We start from the raw sequence: 16,235 nt of genomic DNA, 5'->3' as shown, positions 1-16,235 counted from the left end.
TGAAATGATGTGAAAAGAAAAATTTATAGTTAGGGTTATCAAAATGGAGGGTCAGGATTAGGACTAGGTATAGAAATCAAAGGCTAGTATTATTCGGTGTTATATGGCTCGGCTCGGCCAGCTTTTTGACTGGTACCGTGCGCCGAGCCGAGTGATTGTCGGTTCTGAGTTTCAATACCGTTGCCGGCCGGAGGATATTCGGTACACCTCGGTTCGTCGCCGGTTCTGGCGGTTCCGGCATTGTTCCTCTGACCAACCGGTTTCCTGTGCAGGCCTAGTTAGGTTTCTAGTCGATAAAATGAAATTGGGGAGAAATGAGGTGATTAGGTGTGGAACGCTTGTATCAAATGTTGATGTATCGGGTTATGAAAATAGGTCAAGCCTTGGGTTTGTTTGATAATTCTTCTATCAAGCCCACTTTCTCTTTTAAGCAAATATCTCCAACCAAGCCCATTGTGTTCTTATATACTTATCACAGCATTTCCGCGGTGCCCTTGCTTTCTGCCTCTAGCCACCAATTCTTTGTTCCTTTATCTTCTCAAGACATCCAAGCTTTAGTTACTACATAAAAACACAAAACAAACTAATAAAATCATTTATTCTTGAAAACACTGAAAATACAGAATTTGGGATAAAATGGAGAATTTAAGCACAAAAGATGAGATAAATGCCAATAAAACGATAAAGAATTATGCACTATTTGACACTCATAACATACTTCACTTTTCTATTTCCATTTTCTTATCTATCCATGTGATTTGAATATGCGAGTGTTGTGGAAAACATTGCAACAAGTACGATGACTATCTTAGTAGAGTTTTGCAATCAGGTTGAACGTCACACATAAATAATTGCTTATGTGTGATGATTGTAATGTATATGGGATGTTTGCAGCTAAAGAACGTATGCAAGCTAATTATTTAGCTATTACTTTGTGTCTATCCTTAGTGGTTCTTCCAAGGCGAGAAATTGGAGTAGGTTTTGTGGGTATGCCTCTTGTAAACCCTCATGAGACTATAACTCGTCCACTAGGGACACCTAAGGGCTTAAAGGCATGTTGCATTAGCTAAGTGCAACCGTTTTCTCAAAGACATGGAGTTGTTGTATTTAGGATTAGTTTTATTTAGTTTGCTCGAGGACTAGCAAAAGCTAAATGTGGGATAATTTGATAAGTGCATAATTTATATGATTTTAGTGTCCATTCCATACTTGTTTAAACTATTATTCTTGCATGTATTCATATTATTACTATTGTTTTCTCTTATTTGTCTCAATTAGGTGAATCCTCCAAAAAGGAGCTACCAGGTGTTAAAAATATCTAAGAAGAGAAGTATTCCAAGTATCCAAGTGCCCAAGTCGAAGAGAAGTGGAAGAAGTGCGACGAAAAGGAGCAAAACGCTCAAAATCAAGAGACGAGCCAAAGACCTAGATTAACTCATTCAAATTAAGTATTTCTTATCACCATCTTGAAGAGAATTGAAAGAGGAAAAAAAATCAAAAAGAATGAGGTCATTCTGTGTTCGGACGAAGAAGTTGTGGCCAAAAAAAGCTTTTTATTGAAAACCGAAGACAAGCAAGTACTCATACGGGTATGCATACTGAAATTCAAGTATGCGTACGGGTATGCATACCATGGAAGGCCAAAACTCACGGTTAGGGTCTTTATTTCGTATTTTCGGGTCGGGTTCTTGAACCGAACTAGATACTTGAAGGACAAGGAATGTAAACCTATATAAATAGGTATTAGTCCTTTGACATCATATAGAATATCAATCTCATATCACAAGTTCTATATCAAAACCTAGGGTTTACCCCTTTTGGGGGAAACCACCATTATTCATCTTCTTTGTAATATGAGTAGCTAAATCCTTTGTTGATTAAGTATGAATTCAATGTTCTAAGCGTGAAGCTTTATTATTAATATTAATCTATTGAGAGTTTTTATCATCACTGAAAAAGCGGGGGGTATAATAACCACTCCCAATAATTTGTTTGGCAATCTGTATAGATTAACTCCAATATACTTTCATGAGAATCAACTAGACAGTCAGACTCAATCTTAATAAAAGTATATCAAAGAGTTATATCTCTATTTCTCAATTCAATCCGCAATCAAACAAATAGGAATTTGCGAGCCCGATTGAATATAAGAAATAACTTGGACGGTATCAAAAACCAATATCCAAGTGTCAAACAATTTAATCAATAACCAAAGGTTGGATTCCCAACTGATTGAACTGACGCACAACCTGTGATATTTCAATTATAAAGATAAACAATATAATGCGGAAAAGAAATAACACATACACCAGAAATTTTGTTAACGAGGAAAACCACAAATGCAGAAAAACCCCGGGACCTAGTCCAGAATAAACACACGGTGATTATAAGTTGTTACACCAATTTCCTACTACCTATTTGGACTAGATGTAATACCTGCTTCAGATGTATTCAAGCACTTCTAGAACTCCTAGCAGAACACCGATTCTCTTTAGGAATTCTTCTCGTATAAATTCTAGCAGAACACAAATTCCCTTTAGAAGTTATTCCCGAAAATCTTTTGGCAGAACAAAGTTCTCTTCAAAAGATACAACAACACGGTTGATATTTTTCGACCTTTTGTTTTCACAAAACACCGATTTGATTTCCCTTTAGATGTAAATCAAGGTTTCGGAAATCTTGTGTTTGTTTCGAACAACTACCAGATAAAAGTAGAGATACCGAAAAAAACTTGAAGATTAGGGTTCTAAATTACAATCAGTATGCGTACACACAAGGAGTCCATGAACCTGATTTTCGTAAGTGAACTTGGGCAATTCCAAAGATCAATTTTCAAGTTAAGAAAACCCTAATAATTCTACAACAAGAACAACAAGAATAAATCTAGAGATATCTTGTTTAAAACTTCTTAAGGATTTTTACGAGATACCTTAATCGAAGTTTTCTTTCTACTTCCGATTTCGACTAACAAGTGTTGGTATACGACTGGAAACTGAAATCTATCAAAACCTAGGGTTTATGATCAACAACTCTTTAATGGTTTTATATCAGAAGAGAAAACCTTAGAATAGATAAGAGGTGAAAACCTAGATTACAAGTTGTATAATCAATCACGAAGATTAAATCCAACTCGGCTTTGTGATCCCCAATACACAGACTTTTATCTCACTCTTGTTCACGAAGAACCTAAGACATGGAAAACAACCTTATGAAGCTTACACAAATTTTCCAAAGGGGATGAAAACGCGTGTAGCACTCACGAACCTTTTAATTATAATGAAAGGTAACTTGAAAGCTACGCAAAGCTATTTTCCTTTTTCAAGACTCTCCTAATTTTGGGAGTCTTTCCTGAGTTACAACTCTTGCCAAAATAATTTAATAAATAATTAATTAGCAGTATTTATGTGAATAAATTACATTTTAACTTAAGAAGGAATCACAAACACTTTAATATGGTAATCAAATATGTTTGGAGTAATAGCTATCTTGCCTAGATAAGGAAACATCAAAAACATGACCAAAAATGGCTTCTAGTCACGTAATTGGGCTCAAGTCCGTGAACCGTTACAAACAGTTCATGGATTGTTTCCTACTAACGAACTGTAACAATTACAGCAACACTTATGATTGTTACTTTAATAAATCACTCATAACTTCATCGTTATAACTCGGAATTGAGTGATTCTTGGATCGATAAATTTGTACGCTCGTTCACTATAACATGATAACCTTTCCAGGGATAAAGTTTATTGTCACAAAAGTCGTGGCTCAAATAACCTCGAGTATATATACATGAATGTACATTTACCGTCATAGGAATTGTTCCATAGAGTGAGCATTTGTTTCGATAGATTAGAAAGGTAGAATTGAACAAGAATCCAAATAAAATCAATTACCACATACATTTGTTGATGAAGTCCTTGTTGATGTCTTCTTGTAATCTTCAAACTTCATCCTTCAATGATAGCTTAGATTATACTTCTTAGACTTAATCTAGTACGAAATTATCTTTAGTATACTAAATCTAGAATGCATTTTGGAAAATAAAATTGACAACTAACTTGACATACCAACGCTAGTAGGTTCAACCGAGCAATTCTCTAACAATAATCGTTTGTTTTTACCATATTTAGGGTTTATGCGTGATTCTTAGATTGATTTGGAGTGCACGCTAGATTGATCTATTGATCATTCTATTGCTAGTAGAAGTTAGGAGATAAGTAAAAGTAGAATAACTCTCTACACAAGTAGAAATCGCGAGACCTTACAGAGAGATTTTGTGGAGCAATCGTGAGTGAAAGACAACAACAACAAGTAAACCTTGAGCTAAGAGTTTAACTACTGGGATCAACCTAATTCACAAAGCTTAAAGAATTCGATTGGATTACACCTTGAGTGAGCTACTAATTGGTGGTTCGGTTGAAGAGAATCTGATATTGGAGAGCTTTTGTATCCGTGGTAAAAGGAGTTTTGGAGTCCTGTTATTAGGAGGGAAAGAATCGATACGAGGAGGGAAAGATTTTGGATAAATTCTAGTCAACGTGCAGTCAAAGTCGGATACGAAGAAAATAAGTAAATATTTTAAATATTCCCAACCTACCCACACGAACCTTTAACCTTCTCAATCATTCTTTCTAAGAATTCATCGTATTCCTGTTTATCTCTTCGACCAAAAAAGAAAAACCCTAACCCTTACGAAAACCTATTAGAACATAAAGATCTTGTCGGGTATTTCTTTACTGTTGTTACCTGTATATGTCTGTTGACGTCGCTTCTGATCAGTAAGAAATTTCCTTGTTTTTTACTTCTCTTTTTGCATGCGTTAATCATTTTTCTTTTGTGTGTGCAATGTATCGGCAATGGTGTTGAGGTTTTACTTCATTTGTTTCTACTAGCGTAGCTTAGTTACAGGCTATTGACATGAGGGGATGTTGATCACAGAGAGAAGTGAATTATATTTTTATACAAACTATAAATCTGCAGACGTATGATTGTAATCTAACTATTCTCCATTGATCACATTTGTTTGGATATATGTTATACTAATTATATATTCCAGTGATGTGTCTGTATAATCAGACTATGTTCCATAGAAAAACTATAAATTCGACTCTTATACTGAATGTCTTTGCACTCTCTGTACAGAAATGTCTAAAACAACGAGGATGATCAACTAGTACCATTGCCACATGAATTCCCGGACTTAACCGAGTATTTCCAGACCGAAGAGGTATGTTGTCTCTCATAAAGGTATTTTATGATCCGTTTAATTTTGAACATACCTGAGTTTAGTTGATGTTTAACGCACATCGACATTCCTTATTTGCATAGGTATTTGATTCGAAAACGGAAGCTGCTATGTGGATTACGGAAATAGGATTAACTCTCAACTATGTGATATTGAAATCGTCTTTCAAAATTCAAAACATGGTTATATAATGTGAAAGAAGCCGCAAATTTTCTGATCATAGAACCAAAGCTTATGTGCCCAAGACAACGGCAAAGAGGAAAAGAAAGTGTGGTACCATTAAATGTGATAAGAGTTTATGCTTTTGATTCTTAGTCGAATAAAATAGTCTCCTTCTGATTCTTAATCGTATAAAACTGTTAGAAATTCAATTAAAAGTCCAGTAACATTTTTTCAAATGTTTATATCATTTATTTAGCAGACAGTGGTTAAATGTGTTAGTGTCCCACAATCCTACAGGTTCAATCTTTTTCGCAGAGCAGATGACCACATTTCCAGGTGAAACACTCTTTTAAGTTTTGGTTTGAGAAAGATTATATATATGTTTTTGTTTTCCACATAGATGTATACAAACACAAAGCTATATTGCATACAAGGATACAACTAACTAGCTACTATTTTGACTGGAATGCGAAGAGTAGCTAAATGCTAAGAGTAGTATGCAGTGATTACGATGGTAATGCATACTATGACATACATATTTATCGATATAGTATGTATGAGCACTTTTTCTGTTCTTTTGTTAGATGAATTGCGAGAAAGGAAAATGGTTACAAGATCCGTGTGGCGCAAGGAGATTAGTTTTATTAATTGATTGTTTGGTTAGTAAATTTAACCCTAGTTAAGTTCAAGGGTAATATTAATAATTTAACACTTTTTTAGGTGGTCAATCCCTCCTCTGAAATTTTCAATCCCTCCTCGTAAACCTTCCCTCTTCGTATCGATTCTTTCCCTCCTAATAACAGGACTCGAGTTTTGGGGATAACACTGAGCTAGCTGCTATTTTGTGGTTGGTGATGAATGGTTCTTACGAACAATAGGTAAGTATTCTAATCCAGTTATCACTTGGTAACAGCGAAGGATTCCTTAATCATCCTTTTTTTCTTTATTGTCTTTTTATTTATCTCACAACCAAACCCCCCTTGTTATTTACTTTATCCTGCTGATCACATAACCTATCAATTACACAACTCTCTGTGAGAACGATCTCTTACTACCGCTATATTACTAGTTAATTAGTGGGAAATATGTTTATTAATTTGATTGCACCTGCGACGGCCATCAAATTTTGGCGGCGCTGCCGGGGAGCAGTTGCTAATTCATTTGTTATTTGTTTAGCTTGTTTTTATTTGATTTTTTTAGATTTTTGTTTTGATTTTCTTTTTCTTGTGAATCGTCATGTTTCCTTACGGAAATAACATGTACGGAGCACAAGATTACACAGACAACAGTGGTAATCAATATGGTTTTCAATCTCATTCATATGACAACTACCAACCGTCCTATGTGTATAATCAAACACAATCTTTTGGCTATGATCAATATCCCACGGAACCTTATGGATATTCTCATACATGTCAACAACCTTATGACGGGCCTGTAAGTGAACAATTACGAGATGGAAAGGATAGTTATGCTTCTGATCAATTGTTTTCTAGTAATGTGCAGATGACAGAGAGTTTAGAACTAAAAAGTTATGATATTGAATCAAAACCTATTCCTCTTTATCGTGTTTTTCCTTCACTCTTTCCAAAAGAGGAGATTGTGCATAACGGTGGAAAGTGTGTTAACATCAGAAAACTATATGCGCGATACAACCAACTGGAAGAAGCCGGTGCATCACAAGAGACTCTTGACGAAATTAAGAAGGCCATAGACATGGAATTCGAACGTCGTCGGGATGTTGATGATTTTTAGGTTGACAATGATTCTGATGAAGATGAACAACCTCTTGAAAGTCCTTGCAACAATGATACGATTATTCCAACTCTGGATCATAATAAAGATCCTTCGCCTATTCAAAAGAAGTAGACTGGGTATGACGTATCTATTGTTATAAATGGTGTAACCTACTCAAACGGAGATATTATGAGTTGCATCAATGAACTAGACTTTTCAGGAGAGGATTCCAATTCCTATGACGAGGTCGTTGAAGAGATAGAGATTGAGAATGAAACCAAATTGATTGAAGTCGTGGAAGACCCAATTGAGCTAGTCGAGGAATATAATGATGCTGAGATTGTGGTTGAAGAAGAAATTAAAAGCTCGATAGAGGACCACGATACACTTGAGGTAAATAATTCACTAGAGATAATTACAGATGAGGATCCGATACAAGGTTTTTCTAATCCTTTGCTTAATTCTATATCTATTGATCTTTTCCATCCAATTGAAGTAGCTTCTCAAAGAGTTGTTAACCCAACTTTTAAGAAAATACCTCACTTAGGATTGGAGTTGTGTGTTTCCAAAATTTTAACGGATTATTTTGCTTCTAAGTATCCACCACTTGATGTGTTTGATTCGAGAATTGTGCAGGTTCACCAAGCTGGGGAACCTTTTGAAGTTCCCGAATTCTATGTTCTCTATCCACTTCCGAGTGTAGAAAGGACCAAGTGTGGGGGAAACTTCAATAAACTGGTAGCTTCAATATTTATGTTTTGTGCAGATGTTTTTGTGAATCTATTATTTGAATTGCAGATTGTTATTTGGAAGGATTACCAAATTTTCAGATTATTAGTGTACGGACGATAACAATAACGTCTGGCTGACACGTTAAACCAAGCGCTACATGGGAGGCAACCCATCAGTTTTGTATCTCTATCCCTTTTGTTTTAATTTTCTTAGTTTTTCATATCATATCTTGCGTTCCCATCTTATATTTTACAAAGTCCTATATCTATAATGAAAGCTTTGACGAACTATTTTTTTCAGAAAAATTCTGACTGCGCAGTTGTCACGGAAACAACTCTCGAGACTTCATACGGAGTCCGATTTGAGTGGCTGACCCCAACTTTTAAAGAGGACCGACTCACCTTTATTTTCAAAAAGAAAATCTGAATTCGGAGTTTGTTAAGTTTGAGCGATAGTCCTGGACATTTGAGTTTTGGTATTTTTCCATAACTTTTTCAGATTGCATGTCTGTCAGTCCGGAGGCCATATCTTTTAGACCGTTTATCGAAACACTGTTCCCTTTTGACACATCATAGAAAAGACGTAGGCGAACAACTTTCGTTGAGGATGTTTTTCCTAGTTCCCTACCCATTTGTACAGTTTTTGAGTTTTTAAGGGTTGTTATGTCAGAATTTTTGGTTTTGAACATTGAGGACAATGTTGAGTTTAAATGGTGGGAGTAGTTAAGCATGTTTGGATTGCATATACAATAAATAAATAAATAAATTATACTCTTTGATTTCTTGCATTCTTGAGACTTCATCTTTTGGAGTTAATTATGAGCTATTTAGGATGAAAACTCTAAACCATTTTATGTTGAAACAGTTCTTACGGCTATAGATTGAGTTCCACTTTATCATTCTACAATCCTTAATTATATACGTCCATAATTGAATGCGAAACTCAGGTGCTAGCAATAGCATGGTAGTCGTTTGAAAGATTCATCCTCGCAATTAATCATTACTGAATCACTTTCTTTTTATTTTTGCAGTTATATGTTTCTCTGAAGTGATTTGTTGGGATCCTGATACTGTCATGGATGTTGTAGCAAGGTAATCATTGGTTGAGTTAATATAAAACCCCCATAGACAATTTTCTTACACTCATAAAGAGTGAGCAAAAAATCAAAAATCAAAAATTTATATAAGGCCCCTCTTCACATATCAACATTAATAATAAAAAGATAGGTTTCTCCCTGTTTCCGTCGCCTAAACAAGCGTGGAACGCAGGATCCATGGGAATTAATCATGTAGTCGATGAGATGAGTAAAAACCTATCATCATTATTTAGCAAGTCAAAAGACTATTGACGAGGTTCTCGACACTTGGATAGCAGTATGTGTGAAACGTTGTCCCTGTCTCCGTCGCCTAAACAAGCGTGGAACGCAGGATCCAAGGAAACTATCACATACTTACTGAAAAGGAGCATACACTTAGAGTATCTAATCATGTGGTCGAGTTAAATGGGTGCTTCTCTCAACTATTGCGCTATAAATAAGAATCCTTTGACTACATTCATACAAGTATTGTGGGTAACATCTTTCACTATAGTTAACATTTGCACACTGGTAGGATTAGAAACCTAGAATTATAAACCGCAAGCGCACGCCGTCTAAAACATAGATAACGGCAAATACGGGTCGATTCTACGGGGAGTCGGAGTGGTGAAACTAAATTTCTAAGGTTCTGCTAATACAAATTTGGACGAAATGGGTTGTCGATACGACGAGAATAGAAAGTTATACAACAACAAGACTAAAATTCAATTAAAAGGCACTAGGGCAATCGAATTCACTGCTTAACCGGCATTAGATAATTCAGTTATGGATATTACTCTTGTCTTTTTAACGAATAGTGGTGAAGATTCGAGTCTGCCGCATATTCAAGGTGATCTGAAGATGGACAATTTATCACAACTAAAGTATTCATCCTAAGCATTAATTATCTGATTAAAGCACAACTAATCAAAAGACAAATTGATTCATTTAAGCATGAGTTGCAGCATAACAACATAGAATTGTTCCAACTACCTAGGTTGCATGAAAAACAAGGTGAAAGCAATATGTTGTAGCACAAAGATTAAATCTATCCTTAAGCAGTTAAGCACAACAAGAACAAATTCATAACCAAAATTATCTAATATTAGATTAAGAGTTTCATCTAATCCCTAGCTAAGAAATTAGAACATGAATGAAAAATACTGAAATTAAACCTAAATTATATTCAATCTTGGAGCATCGGCTACTCCGGGCATGCCTTTTACATCATAAACCCTTCTCTATTTATACAAGACTTCCCCCAATTATCAATAGACAACCATAAAATTAGGTATAAGAATTCTGAAACTTACTAGTTGTCTAATCAAAATTGAACCACTTCATCTTGACCACTCACTATCTTCGGTATGGTGCCTCTCTTCATTTTACAGATTGATGTAATGTTTCATACATTTTTCTTGCTGCAATCAGTATACCTAGGGCAACCTTCACTAGGCAGGTGAAGTAATAGAGAACAATTACATTAAATGAGAGTATTGGAGTGGTAGAGATGGGTGGTTTTGGTGGTAAAAAAACAAGAAGTGCATGATGGAGAGGTAGAGATGGGTGGTGGTTAAAGTACACAGAGGTAGGAAAGGAGAAGATGAAAATGGAGTTAGGTTTCTGGTCGATATAATGAAATTGGGGAGAAATGAGGTGATTCGCTGTGGAACGCTTGCATCAAATGTTGATGTATCGGGTTATGAAAATGGGTCAAGCCTTGGGTTTGTTTGATATTTCTTTTATCAAGCCCACTTTCTCTTTTAAGCAAATATCTCCAACCAAGCCCACTGTGTTCTTCTATACTTCTCACAGCCTCTCCGTGGTGCCCTTGCTTTCTGCCTCTAGGCACCAATTCTTTGTTCCTTTATCTTCTCAAGACATCCAAGCTTTAGTTACTACCTAAAAACACAAAGCAAACTAGTAAAATCGTTTATTCTTGAAAACACTGAAAATACAGAATTTGGGATAAAATGGAGAATTTAAGCACAAAAGATGAGATAAATGCCAGTAAAACGATAAAGAATTATGCACTATTTGACACTCATCACACATTTCACTTTTATATTTTCATTTTCTTATCTATCCGTGTGATTTCAGTATGCGAGTGTTGTGGAAAACATTGCAACAAGTACGATGACTATCTTAGTAGAGTTTTGCAATCAGGTTGAATGTCACACATAAATAATTGCTTATGTGTGATGATTGGAATGTATGTGGGATGTTTGCAGCTAAAGAACGTATGCAAGCTAATTATTTAGCTATTACTTTGTGTTTATCCTTAGTGGTTCTACCAAGGCGAGATATTGGAGTAGGTTTTGTGGGTATACCTCTTGTAAACCCTCATGAGACTATAACTCGTCCACTAGGGACACCTAGGGGTTTAAAGGCATGTTGCATTAGCTAAGTGCAACCGTTTTCTCAACGACATGGAGTTGTTGTATTTAGGATTAGTTTTATTTAGTTTTCTCGAGGACTAGCAAAAGCTAAGTGTGGGGTAATTTGATAAGTGCATTATTTATATGATTTTAGTGTCCATTCCATACTTGTTTAAGCTATTATTCTTGCATGGATTCATATTATTACTATTGTTTTCTCTTAATTATCTCAATTAGGTGAATCATCCAAAAAGGATCTACCAAGTATTAAAAATAGCTAAGAAGAGAAGTATTCCAAGTATCCAAGTGCCCAAGTCGAAGAGAAGTGGAAGAAGTGCGATGAAAAGGAGCAAAACGCTCAAAATCAAGAGACAAGCCAAAGACCGAGATTATCTCATTCAAATTAAGTATTTCTCATCACCATCTTCAAGAGAATTGAAAGAGGAAAAAAATCAAAAAGAATGAGGTCATTCTGAGTTCGGACGAAGAAGTTGTGGCCAAAACAAGCTTTTTATTGAAAACCGAAGACAAGCAAGTACGCATACGGGTATGCATACTGAAATTCAAGTATGCGTACGGGTATGCATACCATGGAAGGCCAAAACTCACGGTTAGGGTCCTTATTTCGTATTTTCGGGTCGGGTTCTTGAACCGAACTAGATACTTGAAGGCCAAGCAATGTAAACCTATATAAATAGGTATTAGGCCTTTGATATCATATTGAATATCAATCTCATATCACAAGTTCTATATCAAAACCTAGGGTTTACCTCTTTAGGGGGAAACCACCATTATTTATCTTCTTTGTAATATGAGTAGCTAAATCCTTTGTTGATTAAGGATGAATTCAATGTTCTAATCGTGAAGATTTATTATTAATATAAATCTATTGAGAGTTTTTATCATCATCGTTTGTTTTTACCATATCTAGGGTTTATGACTGATTCTTAGATTGATTTGGAGTGCACGCTAGATTGATCTATTGATCGTTCTATTTCTAGTATAAGTTAGGAGATAAGTAATCTTCGAATAACTCTCTACACAAGTAGAAATCGCGAGACCTTACATAGGGATTCTGTGGAGCAATCGTGAGTGAAGATAACACCAGCAAGTAAACCTTGAGGTAAGTGTTTAACTACTGGGATCAACCTAATTCACAAAGCTTAAAGCGTTCGATTGGATTACATCTTGAGTGAGCTACTACTTGGTGGTTCAGTTGAATATAATCTGATAATGGAGAGCTTCCGTATCCGTGGTAAAAGGAGTTTTGGGGATAACACTGAGCTACCTGCTATTCTACGGTTGTTGATGAATGGTTCTTTCGAACAATAAATAAGTATTCTAATCTAGTTATCGCTTGGTAACGACGAAGGATTCCTTAATCATCATTTTCTTCTTTATTGTCTTTTTATTTATCTCACAACCAAACCCCCTTTGTTATTTACTTTATCTTGCTGATCAAAGAACCTATCAATTACACAGCTCTATGTGGGAACGATCTCTTATTACCGCTATATTACTAGTTAATTAGTGGGAAATATGTTTATTAATTTGATTGCACCTGCGACGACCGTCAATCCTCTGACGGACAATCAGCGCTAACTTCGTCCATTGCCTTTTCCACAGTCAACAAATCTGAAACACTAGAAATCAAGTTGTTGCAGTCGGAGAGAACTGATGTAGAAGCTATATGACCATACTTCTCCAATAAGCTTGTAACAAATCCTTCAACAACGGAGACACCGGGAAATTGTAAACGGAAATGAAGTGAGAATATGTGGAAGCGACAGGGACGAAATTCCCTTTGAAATCAAACGAAGAGGCACTGCCAATCAAACTATCAAAGACCCGGAGCTACCAATAGGAGTTGGGGTGACTGGAGCTTGGTCTTCGAAATGTTGTGCCCCGGGGCCACCATGAGCACCTGTGTTCCGTCTTTTCCTCGAACTTGTCTGCTCTCCAAATTTTTCGGTGCGTGCCATCGGAGAATCCTGATGGAAGACTCACATGTTAAAATAATTCATTACTTCCGAGAAAAGGAGGGAAAATCGAAAAGGTGACATACCTGAATATTGATGCCAGAGGATGCAACTTGAGAACCGTGCGTCTCACCTGCAGGAACAAAAGGAAAATTAAAGCTCAGAGAGAATGAAAATTCTGAAGGATTTGAAAGAAGTATTTATAAGGCATGGATGGGTGAATGATGTGGACAACATACCAAAAAAATCGTTACCTACTTTATGACAAACACGTGCAAAATGGATAATAGTTACCAAGATGATTTATGACTACTTACCCTCCTCTTCAATAGTGCCCGATGACGTCGCAAACTTACTTCTACTTCGGACTCCGAAGGAATGAGGAACAACCCAAGAAAAGACACAATAAACTAACATTGGTGGTGTCATCGTTGGAAACATGGCTCTCACCTTTTCCCATCGCGGACTTATCTTTGGCTTCATATATTTTACGATTTGGCAATATGAGAAGCAAGCTTGATGCGACAACGGCCATGTAGACTACGGGGGCTGAGCACTAGCATCGGAAGAGCGGGAGAACATACAAATTCAGCTATCTGAGTCAACTGATCATACCAATAAGTACACCAATCTTGCGTGAAAATAGGAGGCCTCCTCGAGGATGATACTGGTAATCGAAATGGAAGATCCTGACAAAGCCTTGGCTCCTCAGGCTTGAAGACAAATCGCCGATATCAATCATGCAGTATAGATTCATCTTCAAGGAAAAGGGGTGTTAATATAGAAGGCACTCCTTGGTCGTAGCCTAACTGCCTTGCAACTCTATTGAAATTATAAGCAACTGCGCAGAACTTCTCATTGAAGTAACCAGGAATGAAGCCCGGAGTTACCATGGATACAAAATCCCATTCCTCATCACCGAGTTGCGGATTAATGGAGTCCAATTCATCATCAAGAAACACTGTAGTCGGATTAAGGAATAACGGCTCGCCAGAGACATCCTCGTATGGGCGCGCAACGAAGGACTTTAACTTATCCATAATCAAATGAAGTTTCTGACTCGCCTTCTTTATATGCACATTCTCATACAAAGCGGTGCGAGGATAGCGGGATGGAGTCAAAGGAAGGCGACCGGAAAGAGTAACAGCAGCAATCCCTCTCATATGTGAAGCCAAATCTTGTGTCCCTAACCTACATGCGAGAAACCTTTCCCTAAACCACATCTGAAGAAAACTGGTAGGGACATAGCTCTCCACTGTATGCTCATGACTATTCACCACTTATATATCCGAGACCAGAGTATCTAGGTGACGATACAATCCCCCATGGGATCCAAAGGATATGTCACACCTCTCGACATCAGGACAGCTATATGCAAAATGACGTCTCGAATGATGTCCTTCGGAGGACATTCAAACAAATCATGGATTAACCAATAGGCCAAGAAAGCAGCAAGTTCGGCATCATTATTTTGACCATGATCCGGAGGAAGACAAGACTTCACCAATGAAGGCAACTTCTTTTTATCAATAGTCTCAGTCAAACGAGGAGCCCAATAATTCATCCAACAAGAAAGAGAGGCACGTTTATCTTCTTTAACCGGAGCACCAGTAGTCCCAGTTTCTACCTTACGGAAGATAGCTTTCCGAACCTCTACTAAAGTATTGAAAATAGTATTATCCGCAGTCGTCATGGATTTCTCAGGATCGACTTCTTCAAAAGAATGAGAACTATGGACATGTAACCCCGTAAGAGCAACTACATCTTTCAGAGTGGGGGATGCCTTCCCCTAATCAAAGACAAGGGTGTGAACACCAGCGACCCATCTAAGACATGCCAGAGACAAAGCCTTATTATCCAGAAAAATACTTTGATGAGTAGATAAATTCAGAGCATCTTCAATACCAAGATCCCGTATGTGCTGCAAATTCCGAGGTTTCGAAAGAATATAATGTTTCCATGAGGACCATTCATGACTCACAAGGGTAGTCGAGACAAAGTCTATTTGGGGTTCTCGATAATCACCACTTTCAATACATTCCCGAGGAAGACTCTCAAGAGGAAGTACTATAGAACGACTGCCCTCTGAACTCAATAGGTTCGGACTAGTATCGATGATGTTGTAGCTTTGGAGATCCGTACTGGTCAAATAACTGATAAATTGATCTTCAAAAATGGATCCGGAAAAGGGTGTGTTAATGGTATTGGAACCGATAAACGTTCTCTCCTCATCCTTGCAGAATCCTCTCTAGATATCTGTTTACCAGCACCAGATGAACTCGGCTCCATTTTTACTAAAGGTTTCGAAGAAAATATCTATGATGTGAGAAAGAGAGAATAGGGAGGGAGAAAAAGTTTCTACTGAAAAGTGAAGAAGAAAGTAAAATGAAGAAAAACTAAAGAAATAGAGGATGGGAGGACAATTTTATACTGAGAAGGAAAGTAGGTGAAAGGTCGGGCCGTTTGGGAAGGACGGACCAAGGGGAGCACACGTGTTGAATGCCAAAGGATACAATGGAAGAAAAAGAGTCGTTGATCACTTCGCTTCAGGAATCGACCTCTGTCATCTACCGTCAGATCTTAGGTGAATTAAGGAAAGGGCTACAATAATGGACACGGGGATTCTATCAATCCATCCAAGAGTGATAGTATGTAGAATATGGCGAAAGGAGGCTTCAAGGAAACTCAAAGCGAAGAAGAGACGCATACGGTAACCTGGCAAGAAGGGGATTCATAAGAATATGATTTGAAAGAGAGCAACATGATCCAGCTGTAAACTGACTGTTGCCGAAATTGCGAATTTGACAAGCAGTCAAGGGGCTAATGTTAACACCCGGTTTTGGGACAACCTAGAACATGGGAATGGGAGCTTCGGATGAACCAAAACCGAATCCACCATTGAGGATGATATCGCCGGCGATACA

At 37.0% G+C, this 16,235-nt stretch overlaps 1 protein-coding gene across 1 annotated transcript; it reads right to left on the bottom strand.

Moving 5' to 3' along the window:
• Nucleotides 1-12,828: 12,828 nt before the first annotated feature.
• Nucleotides 12,829-15,801, bottom strand: LOC113309620. The gene is made up of 3 exons (XM_026558073.1): nucleotides 13,629-15,801; nucleotides 13,398-13,444; nucleotides 12,829-13,323 (listed from the first exon to the last, which is right to left on the bottom strand). The coding sequence occupies exons 1-3, from the start codon at nucleotides 13,792-13,794 to the stop codon at nucleotides 13,165-13,167; spliced, it is 372 nt and encodes a 123-aa protein (XP_026413858.1). The 5' UTR covers nucleotides 13,795-15,801; the 3' UTR covers nucleotides 12,829-13,164.
• Between the last annotated feature and the right edge of the window lie 434 nt (nucleotides 15,802-16,235).

The sequence above is a fragment of the Papaver somniferum genome, chromosome 9, assembly GCF_003573695.1.
Source record: "Papaver somniferum cultivar HN1 chromosome 9, ASM357369v1, whole genome shotgun sequence".
Classification (NCBI taxonomy): domain Eukaryota; kingdom Viridiplantae; phylum Streptophyta; class Magnoliopsida; order Ranunculales; family Papaveraceae; genus Papaver; species Papaver somniferum.
This window is presented reverse-complemented; position numbering and strand designations above follow the sequence as displayed.

Coding starts and splice junctions, on each gene's coding strand:
- LOC113309620 (XM_026558073.1), bottom strand. CDS start 13,794: ATGAAGCCAAAGATAAGTCCGCGATGGGAAAAGGTGAGAGCCATGTTT. Junction 13,445..13,628: donor GGGCACTATTGAAGAGGAGG/GTAAGTAGTCAT, acceptor TTGTTCCTGCAG/GTGAGACGCACGGTTCTCAA. Junction 13,324..13,397: donor CCTCTGGCATCAATATTCAG/GTATGTCACCTT, acceptor GTCTTCCATCAG/GATTCTCCGATGGCACGCAC.